The sequence below is a fragment of the Penaeus chinensis genome, chromosome 3 (genome assembly GCF_019202785.1).
Source record: "Penaeus chinensis breed Huanghai No. 1 chromosome 3, ASM1920278v2, whole genome shotgun sequence".
NCBI classification, from domain to species: domain Eukaryota; kingdom Metazoa; phylum Arthropoda; class Malacostraca; order Decapoda; family Penaeidae; genus Penaeus; species Penaeus chinensis.
The window spans coordinates 26,031,557-26,051,556 of NC_061821.1; the positions used below are offsets into that span (position 1 = coordinate 26,031,557).

The 20,000-nt window shown below is 36.3% G+C and overlaps 1 protein-coding gene across 3 annotated transcripts in view; it reads left to right on the top strand.

Moving 5' to 3' along the window:
- Window positions 1-15,177, top strand: part of LOC125044345 (kinesin-like protein KIF2A) — a 106,270-nt gene extending 91,093 nt beyond the window's left edge. For all 3 annotated transcript variants that reach the window (XM_047640990.1, XM_047640974.1, XM_047640982.1), the window contains 12 exons: window positions 5,804-5,861; window positions 6,660-6,815; window positions 8,260-8,422; window positions 8,698-8,792; window positions 9,159-9,321; window positions 9,695-9,941; window positions 10,084-10,284; window positions 10,402-10,534; window positions 10,777-10,987; window positions 11,195-11,321; window positions 11,476-11,650; window positions 11,760-15,177. In XM_047640990.1, the coding sequence (XP_047496946.1) occupies window positions 5,804-5,861; window positions 6,660-6,815; window positions 8,260-8,422; window positions 8,698-8,792; window positions 9,159-9,321; window positions 9,695-9,941; window positions 10,084-10,284; window positions 10,402-10,534; window positions 10,777-10,987; window positions 11,195-11,321; window positions 11,476-11,650; window positions 11,760-11,890 (1,860 nt within the window). In that variant the 3' untranslated portion in view covers window positions 11,891-15,177. The remainder of the gene's footprint in view (window positions 1-5,803; window positions 5,862-6,659; window positions 6,816-8,259; window positions 8,423-8,697; window positions 8,793-9,158; window positions 9,322-9,694; window positions 9,942-10,083; window positions 10,285-10,401; window positions 10,535-10,776; window positions 10,988-11,194; window positions 11,322-11,475; window positions 11,651-11,759) is intronic.
- Window positions 15,178-20,000: the final 4,823 nt, after the last annotated feature.

The window sequence follows — 20,000 nt, forward strand, 5'->3', positions numbered from 1 at the left end:
TGGGGTTTAGTGTTAATATCACCAGCGTAGAACATGGTGCTCGGGCGATGGTGCATAACACGTGTTCAGTGTGTGTTGTGTGGTGTTTGTGAGGCCAGTGTTGTTGGGTCTCCATTTCTCTCATTTTCTTCTTCTCTGATATGAAAACGTGCTCTTGTAGATTTTAAGTGGATCCTTTAACATTCCCTCTCCCCCTTCCTCCCCACCACGCGTGCCCCCCCAAGGACGATGATGATGATGATCTTGATGATGATGATGAAGCTGTAAGTAATTGGCCATATTGTAACTATACGTGTTTTCGTCCTTTGCCATCCCCAAAGTATCGTGAGCGTAATTCTTATTTTTTTATAATTATATTTACACTTTATTTCGTCCCAGTCTCGAATGTTTCTTTTATTTCATTGGTCATCTGTATTTATTTTCTTTGAATAGAGATACACGTTGTATTGAATGTATTTTTTTTTCCTATTTACTTTCACGGCCTCTGGATGTGAATTTAGTTGCCAATTTGATATCCATAGCAGTCCTTGAGATGTTATTGATTAGAGAGAACCCACCGTCTCTGTATTGTTTGCGTTCGTTCGTGTTTTTTTTTTTTTCAAGCTTTATGAAGCATCAGAAGCAGAAAGGAATTATACGTTTTTCATTTTTCTCCTTTCAATTTTGTTTCCCACTTCATTTTTTGTCCCGGGCATGCGTTCTTGTCATTGCTTCAAGCCAGACTTTTTGTGTAGTAGCAAGAGAGTACTAGCACGGCGTTTGCTGATTCAGAATTTAGCTTATGTGTTCGTTGATAGTTACCATACGTATAATGTGTGTGTGTCTGCATCTATGTGCGCGCGTGCGTGTGCATGTACGCGGCTTGTGCAAGCGAGTGAGTGAGTGAGTGAATAAGTTTGTATGAGAATATGTGTGTGAGTGTGAGTGTGAGTGTGAGTGTGTGTGTGTGTGTGAGTGTGAGTGTGTGTGTGAGTGTGAGTGTGAGTGTGAGTGTGAGTGTGTGTGTGAGTGTGAGAGTTGCCCATACACATTAAGAGTGTGAGAGTTGCCCATACAAATTAAGAGTGTGAGAGTTGCCCATACACATTAAGAGTGTGAGAGTGAGTGTGAGAGTGAGTGTGAGAGTGAGTGTGAGAGTGAGTGTGAGAGTGAGTGTGAGAGTGAGTGTGAGAGTGAGTGTGAGAGTGAGAGTGAGTGTGAGAGTGAGTGTGAGAGTGAGTGTGAGAGTGAGTGTGAGAGTGAGAGTGAGTGTGAGAGTGAGAGTGAGTGTGAGAGTGAGAGTGAGTGTGAGAATGAGTGTGAGAATGAGTGTGAGAGTGAGTGTGAGAGTGAGTGTGAGAGTGAGTGTGAGTGTGAGTGTGAGTGTGAGTGTGAGTGTGAGTGTGAGAGTGAGAGTGAGAGTGAGTGTGAGAGTGAGTGTGAGAGTGAGAGTGAGAGTGAGTGTGAGAGTGAGAGTGAGTGTGAGAGTGAGTGTGAGAGTGAGTGTGAGTGTGAGAGTGAGTGTGAGAGTGAGTGTGAGTGTGAGTGTGAGAGTGAGTGTGAGAGTGAGAGTGAGTGTGAGAGTGAGAATGAGTGTGAGAGTGAGTGTGAGAGTGAGTGTGAGAGTGAGAGTGAGAGTGAGTGTGAGAGTGAGTGTGAGAGTGAGTGTGAGAGTGAGAGTGAGTGTGAGAGTGAGTGTGAGAGTGAGTGTGAGTGTGAGTGTGAGTGTGAGTGAATAAATTTCTATGCGAGCGAGAGTGAGTGAGTGAGAATGTGTGTGTGTGTGTGTGTGTGTGTGAGTGTGCGAGAGAGTGAATGTGTGTGAATATCACAGACCATTTTTGGTGTCTTGTCCGAGCTTCTGTTCACAACGAGCACAGCTCTTGCTTTATACCATACCCACAGTGATTATTATTAGTGAAACATGTCTAGTTTCTTTGTGTTAGATTCCATGTTTAAAAGAAGCAGGTGGCAGTCACAAAGCACATAGGGCAGGTTGCTCGAAATATTCAGCAATTTCCAGGCTTTTCAACGTGCAGGAAAAAGAAAGGAGAAAATATTTGATGATGGGTTTATAACAACGTTAGGTAAATTCCTTGAGAAGGGGAAAGCAATATTAAGGAATAGTAGTTTTTAAGACAAAACGATTCGGTTCTTAAGGAATTATCGAGAGTCTTGTACCGTTATTAGGCTTTTGAATAGGCAGATCCTCGAGATGGCGTGTTCGTGGCATACCCTTGGTCATTTTGCTCAAGGAGTTTTATTGCTAGGATGTACGTTTCACAAGCTTATCCAGTGTCTCGGTTTATTGTTGTTTTAGATTGTGATACTTTCGGGGACGTAAAATGACAAGTTGGTAATCGTGGCCCATACCTTGCCGTTTCTTTATTGGCTTTTAGACAAATTTATTGAATAGGTTGCGTAAGTTAAGCATCGTGTGTTTAGCACAGCCGCGTGAAGTACCATGTTTATATTGCCCATACATATTAAGGCAGATTGGAATAAAAGATGATTATAAAAGCCAACAAGGTGAAAATTGCAGGCTTATCCCCTTTTACCGTGTACAAACACAGGAATAGAGTAATTTTGAACAATTATGTAATGAAAGCCAAATGTATAACCCTGCTAGTTTTGCTCGTCGTGGCGACCGACATAAAGCCATTGTAACCGTGTCAAGGAGAGTAATTACAAGGAAAACAAGATACTCCATCCACTCCGGGTCATGAATAAGTTGCGCGTAATTAAGGCGATAGCATCAGTGCCGTGCGAGGTCATCCGGGCCGATCCGTCTTGTGCCTGCAGTCATTCACGTTCTGGATCGTGAACGGAGGAGGGTCGTTAGTCGAAGGAAAATCGATGGTGATCCTTCGTGCTTGGTCCCGTGCAGTTTTATCTTGTTGGCGACTCGGCGCAGGCAGCCAACTCGCAGGTGATTCCCGGCGCTGCGAAAAGAGCGGTGACGTCACACCTACCATCGATTAGCACGCAACATGTCCATAAAGGCGAGGATGGCTGAACTTACCCGATACATTAGGCTTTGCAACATTTTTTCCCCGGCGTTTCCGTATCTTCACGTTAATTTAGTCCAGAACAAAAATGAGGCGGAAGAGAGTACGACAAACTTATACACACGAAAATGTTTAACGAATGGCGTGGCGATGTTTTTAGGCTAATGAAGATGAATGTAACTTTGAATTATTTTCACCATAAGATTGATTGTACACTTTTATCAGAAGTTCACTTGTCGGATTGCGTAACGTCTTGCTACGCAGTGTGAGCGAGTCTAACCTTTGGTAGCGCATGCGACTTGAAACCGAATGCCATTACGAATAATGAAAAACTCGGAGTACAAACTATTGACCCTTCCTGTACATGCGGGGTCATTGCACCCACCTCATGGTATGGACATGGCCAGTGCGGAGAGTTGACATTGCAACTAACTCACGGCCGGGTATTCCCTTGCCTTTAACGCGAGCCTTGACCTTTTGCAAACATCGCGGTCTTCGTGTTGTCCCAAGCTTTTACTCGTATTGAAGGAAGATCCGGTGTGAGCGAGTGCGCACGTGGGGACTGCCCCCTCTCCTCCTCCTCCTCCTCCCCCGCCTCCTCCACCTGGTCCAGTATAAAGGGTGGTGGCATTGATTACAAGGCCAAGCCGATTCGCGTCTTCCTAGAGTTAGTGACCGAGGCGACGGTGGCACCTCGCGCGTTTCGCCTCTACCGCCAGTGTCGCGTCGAGGAGGTGGCCGGAAGGGGGACTCGACGCTCGCTCTCGACCTGACGCTTTCCGAGGTCATTGCCCGAGGCTCGCGTTGTGCAGTGATGGATCTGGTGATGTTCTGATGTCAAATGTTTTATTGAAAAAAAAAAAAAGCATATAAATAGAAGTCCTTGCCAGTCTGCTTTTCCCTCAATGGGAGATGAGTGTAATAATGGCTTTCATGTATTTATATTTATTGACTTTGTTGTATTCATAGTGTAAATATTGAAGGGAAAGATGTTGAAGTAGTGCATAGTCCCTTGTGTTAATGCCACTTGCTTCTGAAAATGTTACTTATAATGGCATTCTACTATTGCTGTGTATGTTAAATTTATTGCTAATATTACTTTGTACTATATATTTTATACAGGGAAACCGTGCCTAAAAGATAATGATTAACTGGTTAATTTTCTGTACCATATGTGTATGTGCAATTGTATGTGTGTTTGTGTGTATGTATGTATGTATATGTGTATATATAATATAAATATTTATAATTATATATATATGTGTATATATATGTATGTATATAATGTGTGTATATATATATATATATATATATATATATATATATATATATATATAATGTGTGTGTGTATGTGTGTATGTGTGTGTGTATATGTATATGTATATGTATATATGTGTGTATATGTATGTATATATATATGTATATATATATATATATATATATGCATATATATATATATATATATATATATATATATATATACATATATATATACACCCACACATATACATATGTATAAATATGTATGTGTATATAGATATGTAAGAATATATATATATATATATATGTGTGTGTGTGTGTGTGTGTGTGTGTGTGTGTGTGTGTGTGTGTGTGTGTGTGTGTGTGTGTGTGTGTGTGTGTGTGTGTATGTGTATGTGTATGTGTATGTGTATGTGTATGTGTATGTGTATGTGTATGTGTGTGTGTGTGTGTGTGTGTGTGTGTGTGTGTGTGTGTGTGTGTGTGTGTGTGTGCGCATATTTATTTGTATATGTGCATACGTGTGTATATTTTTATATGTATAAAAAAAAATATATATATATGTATATTATATATATATATAATTTATATATTATATATACATACATACATACATGTGTGTGTTTGTGTGTGTGTGGAATATAAATAAAAACTAAGCAATTCTTGAAGTTAAAGACAAAACTAAGGTTTATTTTTTTTATATTTTAAAATGAGGCAGAAAACTTAATATATTAGGCATTTGAATTAGTTTTGCCATGATATTGATACTGTGTGTGTGTGTGTGTGTGTGTGTGTGTGTTTATTTTATTTATTACTTTTTTATTAATCAATTTTAGTGTGTTGCTCTTCAAGAATTGCAAATTCCCTTCAGAATGAGTTGAGATATTTGAATTAGAGTATATGATCAAAATTAAAATTTAATTCTGTATTATTAGGCTTTTTAATGAGGAAGTTAATGTATTTATGTGCAGGTCTGATTTTATATACATATTTATATTCTCACACACACACACACACACACACACACACACACACACACACACACACACACACACACACACACACACACACACACACACAGATATATATATATATACATATACATACACAGAGGTTTTCTTAACTTTGTATTATTATTATTATTACTTTTTTTTCCATAATATAAGCCTATATATTTATGGATTAAGGTATTGTATTTGTTTTTTTTATTAACTGCAGTAACACTAACTTTAGGTCTGTGGTATTTGCATGTTTAATTTTTTCAGGAAAAGGGATTTTTATTTATTTATTTCTTTTCTATTATTATTATTATTCATGTATTAGTGATATATTCATATTTTCCTCAATATTCCCACTAAGATTTGAAGGCAGGTACAACTGTACCATTCTCAGAAAGTAGTTATTATATGTTGTAAATAAAAGATGATTTATAAGAAACACCAAACCTTTTTTATTTTGTATTTTTTTTATTTTTTTTTTTATTACTACATCTGCATGGAGAATATATATATTTTAAGTCATGATTCAAGCCACTGACTGTTCTGATTGCTCCACAGTACTCACGGCAGTCACAGATCACACAGCCTACAGCAGCACCAGTCACAAGGAGTAAAGGTGTGTGATCATAATTGCATTTGTGTGCATCACTAAAATCTTCATTGGATTTTGTTCCAGTTTTTGGAAGAAAAGATTAGCTTTAAAGTATAGATATTAATAGATTTTATTTCCTCCCCTCTTTGTGTAATAGAATTATTGGAAAACTTTTTAAAAGTGTGTTTGGCGTGTGAATATGAAAATAAATATCAAAATATAAACTGATCTAGTTAGAAAGAGAAATATTCCTATTTTAAGTTTGATATAGAGCTACTCCTATCTGACAAAAATCCTCCTTACTTTACAACAACAGGAAAAGGTAAAAAGCTCTGAGTGTTGCTTTATTGTAAATGTCATGTATTGGTTAATTAGTAAGAATAACTTTACTTAGTACCTATGGTAAGCTAGCAGCATATGGTTATGTAATATTTTTATTTTATTTTATTTTATTTTTACTTGTAAAGCCATCTAATTTAAAAATTGATACAGTGGTGTAGTACTATTAGGATTCAGAAGTGATAGAGCAACATGTTAGTTAAGGAATGTGCTATTGTAGACATTACTTTTCATAGTGAAAAGTAAAGATGTACCAAAGGCATTTGATTTTTTTTTTTTTTTTGAGAAATATATCCATGAAATATATTATATTCCCACAAGTATGAAGGCAAGGGAAAAGGAAGGGGTCATGTTGTTAAAATGGTTATAGGTAAGATAACAAGAAACCCACATTTTTCTGTGGATAGAAAATAGTGTTAATGAGTAATACATGTTTATACTACTGCCGAAGACAAAATGATAAATACTTATGCTTCTTTATAGATTCCAACAGACCTCGACCTAGCTACCTAGTGAAACCACCTCAAAATGGAGAACTGCGATCAAATGCAGTGCAAAACAAGATTGGGCAAGCCCCTGCTCGATCGACAGAAAATATTTCAACCTCCACCGTGAGCAAAGCAGCTTCTGTGCCTGCATGTGAGTATTGCTTCTAGACAGTTGATCTACACCTTTGCAGACACTATAAATCACGTTAACTATTTAGGAATATTAAAACATTCACGATTTTAGTATTCCAATCTAGATAATGAAACTGGCATGCACTGATAAGTGTATGACTGTTAAAGGGAGTGATAAAGAACAGCAAATGATATATGTAACATTATTGGTGATAAACCAGAAGACTTATTGGAAAGTCCTTACCCTTAATGGCCTGTTGTATGGAAAACCTTGATTTATTCCCAACGCTCACTAGATGATTAGCTTTAGATAGGATCCATAATGCAGATATCCTTTTCTCCTTGGTGGGTCATTCCCAATTATAGGGCGAGGCATAGCTGTTGCTGTGGGTACTATTGGTGAGTTATATGATGGTGTGATGTATATATGTATACTACCAGTGTTTTTGATTTTATACTTAGTGATGCAGCATTACAAAATATCTTGGAAATGCCATAGCCACTGGTTACAAACGGTTTGACCAAAGTTTGAGCTTACTGACCTGTTTATAGTGCTGTAAACTGGCCTCTATTTTTCATGATGGAAGTTTCCTCCAGCAAATGTCTTGTGATGAATCTAATGAAGAATTCTTACATAGTTGTTTCTTTTTTTCTGTCCTAGAATCAATCATTTATGGTGTATTTTATTAGCTATCCAGAAGTGTTTTATACCTAACTTACTACTATACATATTTTTCTTCGTATTGTATTGTACTGTATCATGTGCTCTTTCTTCAGGTATGGTTCCTCTTTATAAATAATTATTTCTTTCATAATTATATTATATTTTTTGAATGTTCTTAAAGAAAACATAGACTAGATGATTTCAGGAAATGCCTTTATGCTTCTTCCAAGAATGACCTTTATATACACACTGAGAACTTTATTCATTTTATGACTGTATATAATAATTTGTAGTGAGTTTACTGTTGAAACTGTTGCATATTACTTTAGGTTTATTATGGTGGTAGACCGAGGAAAATTGGAAGTCCAGGACAATGATCTCAAATAATGAATGATATCTTAGTAAAATGCAAATGGAAGGCTTGATGGGACCCAGCTTATTTGGTCAAATGTAGGAGAGTTGATCTGATCAGACATCATTTGTGTTTATTGTAGTAATGTTATTCAGTGTGTGTGTGTGTGTGTGTGTATATATATATATATATATATATATATATATATATATATATATATATATATATATATATATATATATGCTTGCACTCTCTCACACACACACACACACACACACACACACACACACACACACACACACACACACACACACACACACACACACACACACACACACACACACACACACACACACACACCATCATCTATGCATTGAAGTATTTACATTTGTGTTTTTCATGATATTTATATATACATTTTCCATTAATACAAAATCTGTGTTACAGCACGAAGGCGTAGCAATGTGGTAAAGGAGGTTGACCGTATACAGAAGAAACGAGAGGAGCGTAGAAAACAACAAGCAGAGAAGAAGGAGGAAAAAGAAGCTCTAATGAACCTAGATCCAGGAAATCCTCAGTGGGAGTTTTTGAACATGATTCGAGAGTTTAGGTACGTGTCTGAAAATGTATTTGTATGATGTATTCTAAGCTTATTCTCTTGTCTCTTGTATGTTGATCATTTATATGCTTTCATTGGTATTGATGTGCATTAATATTACTTTTGAATCTTATGATATAAAATGAAAGTGAAGAACTGATGTGAAGTTTCTCTAGTAAGGAAATAGTAAACTTAAGATTATATGTACATTATTTTTTGGAGTTGTTGTAAGTACCCAGTATTATATCACTTGTTTAATTCTTTTGATACGTTTTCCATTTTACCAGATCTCAATTGGAATTCCGAACTTTGAAAGATGGAGATCCACTTGAAGAACATCAAATCACAGTTGCTGTAAGGAAAAGACCACTAAATAAGAAAGGTAGGATATTTATATTGTTTTTCTAGTATATTTGTCTGTTTACTACCTACATTACTCCTAGTCATAGTTAGCTGCAAAGTATTCTATCAAAGTTATTTTTTTTTATTCAACTAACATGTTCAGCTTAAGTAAGCTCTTTTCTGAATTGATGACTTTGTAAATTTGTTTATTTGTTACTTGCAGTATGTATTTTTAGACCCAAAGACTTCATTTCTTGCCTTATATGAGACTATAAATCCATTCCTAAAACTTCTTTTGTTATTTGTAGTTGAAGTTCAGTAACTATGACTAAGTCACATAATGGATTTGAACATATTTGCTCACTTAGGCCAGTCCTTTATTTACATATCTTGTATATATTTTCAGAGTTGGGCAGAAGAGAGATTGATGTAATTACCATTCCAAAGAGAAACACTTTATATGTTCATGAACCACGTACTAAAGTGGACCTCACAAAGTTCCTGGAGAATCAGAATTTTAGATTTGATTATGCCTTCGATGAAAGCTGCAACAATGAATTGGTTTACAAGTAAGTGGCAGAATTTTGATTGTCTTTAATATTCTTATAGAGCACATGTATTTTATCTTAACTCTACTTGATTGTCCCTTTAGAAGTCCAAGTTATCCCTTACCATAATACAATAAGATGGGTTCACACTTAATAGACCTACAACCTCCAACTTTGTGCTAGGAATAGTTGGGGATCAAACCACATCTGGCACCAGGGAGGCTTGAACTCCCGAGCACCTGATCAGCACTCGGGCACCTTTGCCATCGAGTTGTAATGTAATTTTATCCATATTGAATTTTTTATCAAAATTCCTTTTTTATTTAGTTTGTTTATTTATTTACATATTTGATTGATTTTTTAAAAGAAATTTAAATAATAATTATACTTGCAGATATACGGCAAGACCCCTAGTTCAGACAATATTTGAAGGAGGTATGGCAACATGCTTTGCCTATGGACAAACTGGCTCTGGCAAAACTCATACCATGGGTGGAGATTTCCAAGGCAAAAATCAAGATACTGCTAAGGGAGTGTATGCTATGGTGGCAAAGGATGTCTTTACATATGTTAAAAGTCCAAAATTTAGAAATCTTAACTTACAGATCTCGGCCAGCTTCTTCGAGATCTATGGAGGCAAAGTAAGTACATTATAATTTTTAGTGTTACTTCAGGGGATTTAGAAATGCTTGATCTTAAATCTGTTTATAGCATTACAAGAAAGAATTGTTTTATACTTTCTTGTAAGGAAAATATTTTACTTACATAGAGACTTTTCAACAGGTTTTTGATTTGCTAAATGGCAAAGCAAAACTACGCGTATTGGAAGATGGAAAGAACGTTGTGCAAGTTGTAGGCCTACAAGAAAGAGTATGTGAAAGTGTTGATGATGTCCTGAAGCTCATCAGTTTAGGTTCCAATGTCCGGACATCTGGTCAGACTGCTGCCAACAACCAGTCCTCTCGGTCTCATGCTGTCTTCCAGGTACTTTTCTGAAATGTGATTAAGAATTGGTTTGAAGGTAAAGAAATTCATAACTTGGACTATTATCAAATAGATTTTGATGGGCTAAGACTAATAAAACTTTATGCTTACCCCCAGATTATCTTGAGAAATTTGGACAAGATTGAGAAGCAGGGTGACAAAGCATACAAACTTCACGGAAAGTTTTCTCTTATTGATCTGGCTGGTAACGAGAGGGGAGCTGACACATCAAGTGCCAATAGACAAACAAGTAAGTGAATATATGTTATAAAGTTGATATCACAAACTGGGTTTAGTTTGTTTGGTAACTTTGGTGAGGTTTCAAGGTTTTAGGCCTATAATGTATCAGTCATGTATTACAAAATATATTGATACATTATATTGCATTCTTATATATTATGATTTATAGGTACTACTTATAATTATATTGTTTACCATATTTTTCTTTCATTTTTAGTTTGTATATATTCATGTATATATGATCTATTACAGGAATGGAGGGTGCCGAAATCAACAAATCTCTATTGGCTTTGAAAGAATGTATCCGGGCACTTGGCCGTAAGGGGGCTCACTTGCCCTTCCGTGCTTCAAAGCTTACACAAGTTTTACGTGATTCTTTTATTGGCGACAAAAGTAAGACATGCATGATTGCTATGATCTCTCCAGGGATGAACTGCTGTGAACATACACTGAATACCCTCAGGTTAGTTTGGAAGATAGTTGCTTAATGCTATTTTCTTAATGGCAAATACTGTCTCCTCTTGATAATAGAAAATTAATGCTAGAACTGTACTTTCAGGGATTTCTTTAAGGATATATTAAAAATTATGTAGAAGTATATAGAATTAGATATATTTAAGCAAGCACTATCTAAGTTCAACAGATAATAAAACCTCTATCTTTTTATCAGATATGCTGATCGAGTTAAGGAGTTGGGTGCATCTGATGTATCAGAAGAGAAAAATTCCCCGACGGAAAAGGAACCAGATGAAAATGGCACAAATGATCAGGATTATTCACGTCTCACTTCATACAATGTAAGTTTGTTTGGAGGTTTGAAGTTTATCTATTTCTGAAAACTGAATTTTCATGTGGAGCAAAGAATTAAAAATGTATGGAGGAACCCTACATGGGAAATGTTTAAAGTATTAATTTTTCTCTAATTTCTGATATTGACATTTGACTAACCAGGAGAATGAGATGAGTGCAGACCAGCAGGCATTCCAAGTAGCCATGAGTGCTCTGCAAGAAGCAGAAGAGGAGGTGGTGGACCTTCATGGCCAGTACTTTGCTCACAGAGACAAGATGGACAAGATGCTCATTCCTCTTTACCAGATGACCAATGAGGTTGATTATGATGTAGATGGTAAGTAATATCCCCCCCCCCCCCCCTCCTTTTAATTTGAGTATCTTAGAAGATAGTTTACACAGTAAAAACAGTGATATAGTGTAACACTACCCACTTTTCATTGCAGCATATGCACAGCAGTTAGAAGATCTTGTATTGGAGAATATGGAGTGGTGGACACAGTTAAGAGATCGTGTGATAAAACTTAGGCATCAGCTGGAGGAAGAAGAGAAGTTATCACGTCGGCAGCATGTGTAAACTTTATCTGCTTTTAAATCCATCCACTCCCTTGTGGGGACTGTTTGATATGTATGCAGTCCTGTGGCAATGAATCTTCACCAATGACTTTGCACAGTAATAATGCATGGCATTTGGACTGAAGTATTGTTTCCTCTATAGCATTATATGTTAGTCACAAGGGTACTAAACACTCATCATTATAAATAAGGGTTAAAAGTTGTACATGAAGCTGTTGTCCTCCACCCTAAGCCAAAACATGTACTGTAAGTGAACCAAAATCTTCAAGGACCCCATCACCCCTTTTAGACTTTGAACATTAGGGCCTGTACTCAATGCCTCACTATTGATCATGTGCACAGAAGCTGTATTTGTAACTACTTTTATCAATACTCCTTTGTAGCCTTAAATTGAACTATAATGCAATCAAATATCTATCTTTAACTTGTGTTAATTATTGTTTTTAAAATGTTTTTAAGTTTTACCTGGAAAACTAAGGCAATTTTTAAAAGGAATGAGTGAATAATATTTGGAACATGGTTGTGCTTGTTACTCAAATGAATGCATTGGATGCATAAGTAATGGTAAAAGACATTACTTGTTCATTTAGGTATATTTCAAGAGCCATCCCTCACACTTGCTCAAGCTTCAAGGTCATTTTTGCAACATCAAGGTCTACCTTTTGTATCTTCTTTACCTTGTACTAATTGTTAGTCACTTGTCACTAAAAAATAAGTTGCAGTCTAAGTGAGGATTAGTTATGTATTTTTAGGATTGAAGTGATTTATTTTATGTTTGCTGCAGTTTTATCCTTTTTTTGTGACATTAAATTTTAGATGTCACTGGTTAGACAATCAAAATTAGACAGCCCTTTGTCATTTAGTTTAGCATTTTCTTTTGAGAGTTACTTATCCACAACCATCTGGTAATTTTATAAGGGTATTATCAAATGCCAAAAGCCAATGGGTTTAGAATGGTTGCAGTGTGACCTGCAGAGACTGTGAGTTCACATTCATAAAGAAAAAGGTTATTATATGTTTGAAATGCATTAATGTTTTCTGATTGTTGACTAGATCAAACTTAGGCATATACCATGTTTTTTTTTCCATGGGTCAACTGTGGTTAGTCATATGTTCCATAAAATTCTTTGAAGATTCACACACTAGTCATAACTACCATGATTATACTGAAAAGAAATTTTGGTATTATTTACATAAGCTTTCTAAACCAAGGGATAACATATTTTTGTTTGAGTTAATTGTAAAATAAAACCAAAGACTTAATTCAATAGTTTGGAAAATCTTTAGTGGCCATTGGTACTGTGCGCTAATATTTCTTCTATGAATATTTGTTTAGCTCACAGACAGATAAATTATCCACAGTTAAGTGAACTGTAAGGCTTAGTGTGGCTAATTGACTGTAAAATAAGCTTCAATATACTGTGCAAGTGTTTATGGTTTACAGCGTTTGTTATAATAACTTGATGCTTGTTCATAACTAGGCATACAATGTGGTACTAGCCCAATTCACCTTAAGGTTAAGTAGAATTATATTGTGATATTTATTATATGGTAAGAATATGCTGAAGATATGTAATGCTAGGATGTCATGCTGAATTGTGCTCTTGTTATTCTCTGTTTATTTATTGACAAATCCAGTTATACTAAAACAAGTTCATTTGTAGAACTTTAAAGTTGGAATCAAGGTTTTTTGTATGATTTTTTTTAAGGGAGGAACAGACCAATTAGTATAGACAATTGTGAATGATTTTCCTTTGTTTCAGTCATGAAGTAAGGAAAAAATCATCTAAACACTACATGTACATCAGTCATATTCTCATTTGATTTCCCATCCCCATTTCTTACAATTCATAAAGCAGACTACACTTAGAAATACTCAAAAGAGACTTGTATATGGTAACAGGAAAGTTGGAAACCTAGTGTTTTTTCCAGTCCAGTCATAGGTGATATAATGAAGGAATATTTTATCCAAGGCATCAGATCAAAATCCTCTTTGCTGTCCATAACATTTTGTTTTGTTTTAATTGAATTTTAAAGCTTAAGAAGAACTTTAGTAAAAAGAAACTGTGGCTAGTGTCCAAAACAACATTCCATATCCTCTTGAAAGGCCAATATATGTAGTGGATTGGTAAGAGGTTACTGTTGGAAATGTTACATCTTTTCACAATGTAAACATATTTATATTTCTTGTGATTACTGCTATTCTTTCAAGACTGCAAAATATCTAGTATCAATGAAATGCCTAGAAGAAATAACTGATGCTTATCATAACAGGGAAAGGGAGTGTACTGTAAAGTGAGAGGTGTTCTGTAGGGAGATTCAATTGGTCATATTGTTAATCTTCAAATAATGCTCTGTATCAGAGCTCCTTTGATGCAGTATAGTCAGTGCAGAAAGGCAGCAAGCCGTGTCCATGAATTGCTTCTCTGATGTATGAGTTGTGTGTTCACTAACAGCTTCACTCAGTGTTTCAAATTTCAGTGTTAAATGAACTGCCTAAAGTGAACTAATGTTCCCAGTAATCCACAATGGTAACGCTGAATGTACCCAGTCCACAGTTTTGTATATAAGTAGGCTGTAAAAAGATTAATACACCCAATAATAACTCCCTCTGAAAAAAAATGTATAGGGAACTTCAAACATTTCAGCAAATTCATAATGCTCATCTTGTCATATTTTTTATTTATTTATTTTTTATTAATATTTTTAGCATCTTGTATCTCCTGTCCCCTCACTTGTTTTAATCTGTAATCTGTTCTTCAAACAAAATTGTCAACACAATCCTTTACATCTCAGATTAAATTGTGACATTATTGCTGTAGTATCAGCACATGGATGTAGAAAACAATTTATCTTTCACTGTTGAAGAAGACTTACATCTGCTGTTTATCACATAATCATGCCTGCTTGTTGGTGCTTTGAAGTGGTGGCAGGTCAAGTTTTGTGCTCTGAGCTCATGGTTATTGTATTTCGTATGTTAAAAAGTAATTCATAGCTAACTCACTCTAATTATTGTAATGGTTTGTGTTGAGAATATGAAGACAAATATTGCTGCTTCTCAATATGTATCTTTTAATTTGAATTTTATTAGCACTATTTTTCATACAATTTTTAGGAATTTAAACTGAAAATGTTCTTATTTTTCTTGTTTTTGTTTTAAATGCCTTACTGTATATGGAAGAAAATAAATGTAGATAACAGCATAGTAACAAGAAATGGTAAATGTCAGTGCTGCAGTTTATGAAGTTCTCTTTTTCACACATCAATAAAAGCACAAAGGAAACCTTTTAGAAGTATTTTGATGTCCCTTTATGGCTTAAGTTATTATTCATCCTTATCCATGAAAAATAAAGAAAAAAATGGCAGCAAGAAAAATGCATTTACTTTGCATACATTCTGTGGAATGTATATTGAAATAAATGTTGATTTGTAAATATTTTATGCAGTTTTGTTGTCAACCATATTTCAAAAGCACAGATACTTGTACATTTATTAAAAGTATATATGAAGCTCATCAATATGCTCTATACCATTAAAGCAATATCTCCAGTGTTATGTTAGATTGAACTGAGAGACTGAAAGTGAAGTAGAAAAAGTTGTTTATAAATGGCTTTAGTTTTCTATGGCCTGCACTTCCAGCCTTTAGGAATTAAACAATGCATTGATTCAGGGAGTTAAAATGTTTTCAGTGACATTTTATGACATAAAGCTGTGATACAAGTCAAACCTGCTTTGGCAGTATAAGACACCTGAGATTCTTATTCGTAAATTATTAATTGAAATACATGAATGAATACCAGAATGTCACTTCCTCAAAATTGGTTCATGTTCAGTTATTGATACATTTTAATTTGATCAACATAAGGTGATTTTTTTTCTTAGCAGAGTTTCTGAGATAATGACTGGTTTCCCTCTTGTTATTTCCCTGTGCAGTAGATAGGCCTGAGTAAAATGAGATCACAAACTTTCAATAGCCAGAGTTAAAAAGTATATTTATTTGGGAGATTTTCCTTAGTATATACATTTTTAGGGGTAGGGGGTGGTAGATCTTTGAAAGTAGTCATTTTAAAGCCTGCAGTCTCAATTTTGGGAATGTATTCCCAGATTATAGTAAAACTGTTCAAGTTGTGAAAACAATTGAGTCCCTAGGGCTGAATTTTCTACTTCACATGGCAACTAAAATACTGTGGGATGATGCATTTTAACGATTCTTTAAGTCTTGTTATTACCATGAAAAATATCATTAATTCTTAATTTTTTTTATTATTATCTATAAGAAGCAGCTATTTATATGTAAAACAAAAAAATTTAGTATGCTTTTTCATACTTTTGTCATTACACTTTGTGTCACATAGTGTTTTCCACCACTCTACGAGTTTTTAAAATGTTTAAAATGTGTAGTAATTGGATTTTTTTTTTTTTTTTTACTTTTTTACTTTACAAGAATAATTTTTTGGAGGATGATTACCACACATGATGGTAATTTTCATCACTAGTGGCCTTAAAATTCATACTAATAGGAAAAGGAACATCCATTTGAAAAAGAAAAATACATGTATCCAGTGATAATGGTTTAAAATATCTACACAACATGCACTGTGCTAGTTTTCTAGTGAAAAAAAATCTTACAGAAACATTTGTAACTCAGTGACTATTTGCTATGTGTGTGAAGAAAAATGGTCACCAGAAAAGGGATTTTAATATCTAGTCAACATATTTTTTGTATCTATGAATTAAAACTTCTATTTCTTTTACACTTCTTATCTTTTAAGAAATTCCCAATTATCATGGATAGAATGTCACTCAGACTACAGTCAGTAGATTCTGAATTAAGTTTCCTGAAATAAGAGATAGTGTATTTTGGGCCATCTGTATATTTATATATTTATATATATAGGTATAGATGTAGATATCTATAGATCTATTTTTATATATATCTATATATATATATCTTTATTTAGATATAAATATCTAACTATCTATCTATATTTATAGATAGATAGATATAGGTATACAAGGTACAGTTGGTTCCTTAAGGTTTGTAAGGAATAGGCCCTATCCACATGATGATCAATACCTACACAGTCAAAATTAACCCAGATCATGGTCGATTGAGAGCACTGACGATGTCACAAGTGAGAAAACCACAGGCTGGTAACAAGCAGTGCTATGAGATTCAGCAGTGAATCCTGGGCACCTTGCTTGTTGTCATGGGACGTAGACTGAGGCCCAATGAAGGGATCACCCCTACCATGGACTTCAGCCCTCACCTCACCTTTTTTTCCATGAGTTTTTCTTCTCTCTTTTTCCATCTGTTCTTCATCCTCTTCTGTCCACTTCTCCTAACTGTGAATTCATTTTTACCCTTTTTGCCAGAATACTTCATAGTAATGCTATGTGACCTTTGATGTTTGGCACATTTATTTAACCATTCTGGTAATCCACAAACAAGGCCTTATGAACCAAAAACTACTTTACCGGGGGGCTGCGCCCCAAAACCCCACCTTATCTCTTTATTTTGAATACACAGTGAATGACCGATATTGACGCAGCAGAAAATTTTCAGTAAATAAAATAAACCAATATTTCAATGGTTTTCCTGTGATGACTCTATCTCAACCAAGGCCTACCTTGGATTGTAAATTGGTAATTATGTTTACCAGTATGGGCACTACCTTTTATCCCCCCCAATCCATTGCCCGTTGTTGTCGTGGGGGGGCTTAGGAGGCGGAGACTGGGACCCAATGCTGGGGAACTCCCCAACCTTGGGACTTAGCCCTCGACTCAACAAATTTTGCATGGTCTTTTTTTCCCCCTCCAACTTTTTCCTTTCTGTCCCTTCACCAACCCCTTTTACTATCCACTTCCTAAGGTGTGAAAGCCATGCTGAAAGGATGAAAGGCTGACTTTGTGCCAGTCCTGAACGGCCTGAGGGAGCCATGGGCACGGTATTCCCCTGCTTCTCTAGCCCTTACCCCTCAAGCGACCCTGAGGGGTGGACCGTTTCTCTCCCCAACATACTCCAGGCTTATCATGGCCAACAATGAATAACCATTAACCATTAACCATTAACCATTAACCATTAACCATTAACCATACCATTATTAGAAGCAATGAGGCTTGCCTCTTCATCAAATAGCTCCACCAATTCAAACTCGCCCGATTCCCTGACCCCAGGCTCTCCTTTGACCACGGCTCTAAACACTACAACTAATACCCCCTCCTCAATGCCGACTAGTACAGTATCCACCCTAATCAACAACCCAGGAGACATTTCTACTCCCAACATGCTCAACTTCAACAACTATACCCCCACAACCTTCTTCATCAACTACCCTGTCCTCCCTTATTACTACCTTACAACCTTATTGTCCACCTCCCCATAACACTACCTCCCTCAACACTACTCCCTCTTCCACTTGCTCCTGTCCTTCTACTACCCCTATCTCTACAAAATTCTTAAATAAACTATTTAGCCCAGCCAAATGGGACCGATTTTCGTGATCCCTCCCACAACTTCTCACACTTTCTGCTTTGACAACCTGTTTTCATTCCTCAAATACATATACATCCTTCACTTGATCTAACCCCTATACATTACCTTACCCAACCTTAACCCATTTACTCGTCAATTCCTTTGCCCAACTTTGACAACTAATCACTAACTCAACCACCCTTCACTACCATTTACTATAGTGCTACATGACCTTAGATGTCTAGCACATTTATTTTGCTTTTAACCATTATCCATTATTATCCAACACCCCAGGAGACATTTCTACTCCCAACATGCTCAACTTCAACAACTATACCCCCACAACCTTCTTCATCAACTACCCCATCCTCAACTACCCCATCCTCCCTTATTACTACCTTACAACCTTATTGTCCACCTCCCCATAACACTACCTCCCTCAACACTACTCCCTCTTCCACATGCCCCCGTCCTTCTACTACCCCTATCTCTACAAAATTCTTAAATAATCTATTTAGCCAAGCCAAATGGGACCGATTTTTTGTGATCCCTCCCACAACTTCTCACACTTTCTGCTTTGACAACCTGTTTTCATTCCTCAAATGCATATATATCCTTCACTTGATCTAACCCCTATACATTACCTTACCCAACCTTAACCCATTTACTCGTCAATTCCTTTGCCCAACTTTGACAACTAATCACTAACTCAACCACCCTTCACTACTATTTACTATAGTGCTACATGAAATGCTGGGGCACTCCCCAACCTTGGGTCTCAGCCCTCGACTCAACAAATTTTGCATGGTCTTTTTTTCCCCTTCCTACTTTTTCCTTTCTGTCCCTTCACCAACCCCTTCTATTATCTACTTCCTAAGGTGTGAGAGCCGTGCTGAAAGGATGAAAGGCTGACTTTGTGCCAGTCCTGAACGGCCTGAGGGAGCCATGGGCACGGTATTCCCTTGCTTCTCTAGCCCTTACCCCTCAAGCGACCCTGAGGGGTGGACCGTTTCTCTCCCCAACATACTCCAGGCTTATCATGGCCAACAATGAATAACCATTAACCATATTAGAGGCAATGAGGCTTGCCTCTTCATCAAATAGCTCCACCAATTCAAACTCGCCCGATTCCCTGACCCCAGGATCTCCTTTGACCACGGCTCTGAACACTACAGTATCCACCCTAATCAACACCCCAGGAGACATTTCTACTCCCAACATGCTCAACTTCAACAACTATACCCCCACAACCTTCTTCATCAACTACCCCATCCTCCCTTATTACTACTACCTTACAACCTTATTGTCCACCTCCCCATAACACTACCTCCCTCAACACTACTCCCTCTTCCACATGCCGCTGTCCTTCTACTACCCCTATCTCTACAAAATTCTTAAATAATCTATAGCCCAGCTAAATGGGACCGATTTTTCGTGATCCCTCCCACAACTTCTCACACTTTCTGCTTTGACAACCTGTTTTCATTCCTCAAATGCATATACATCCTTCACTTGATCTAACCCCTATACATTACCTTACCCAACCTTAACCCATTTACTCGTCAATTCCTTTGCCCAACTTTGACAACTAATCACTAACTCAACCACCCTTCACTACCATTTACTATAGTGCTAC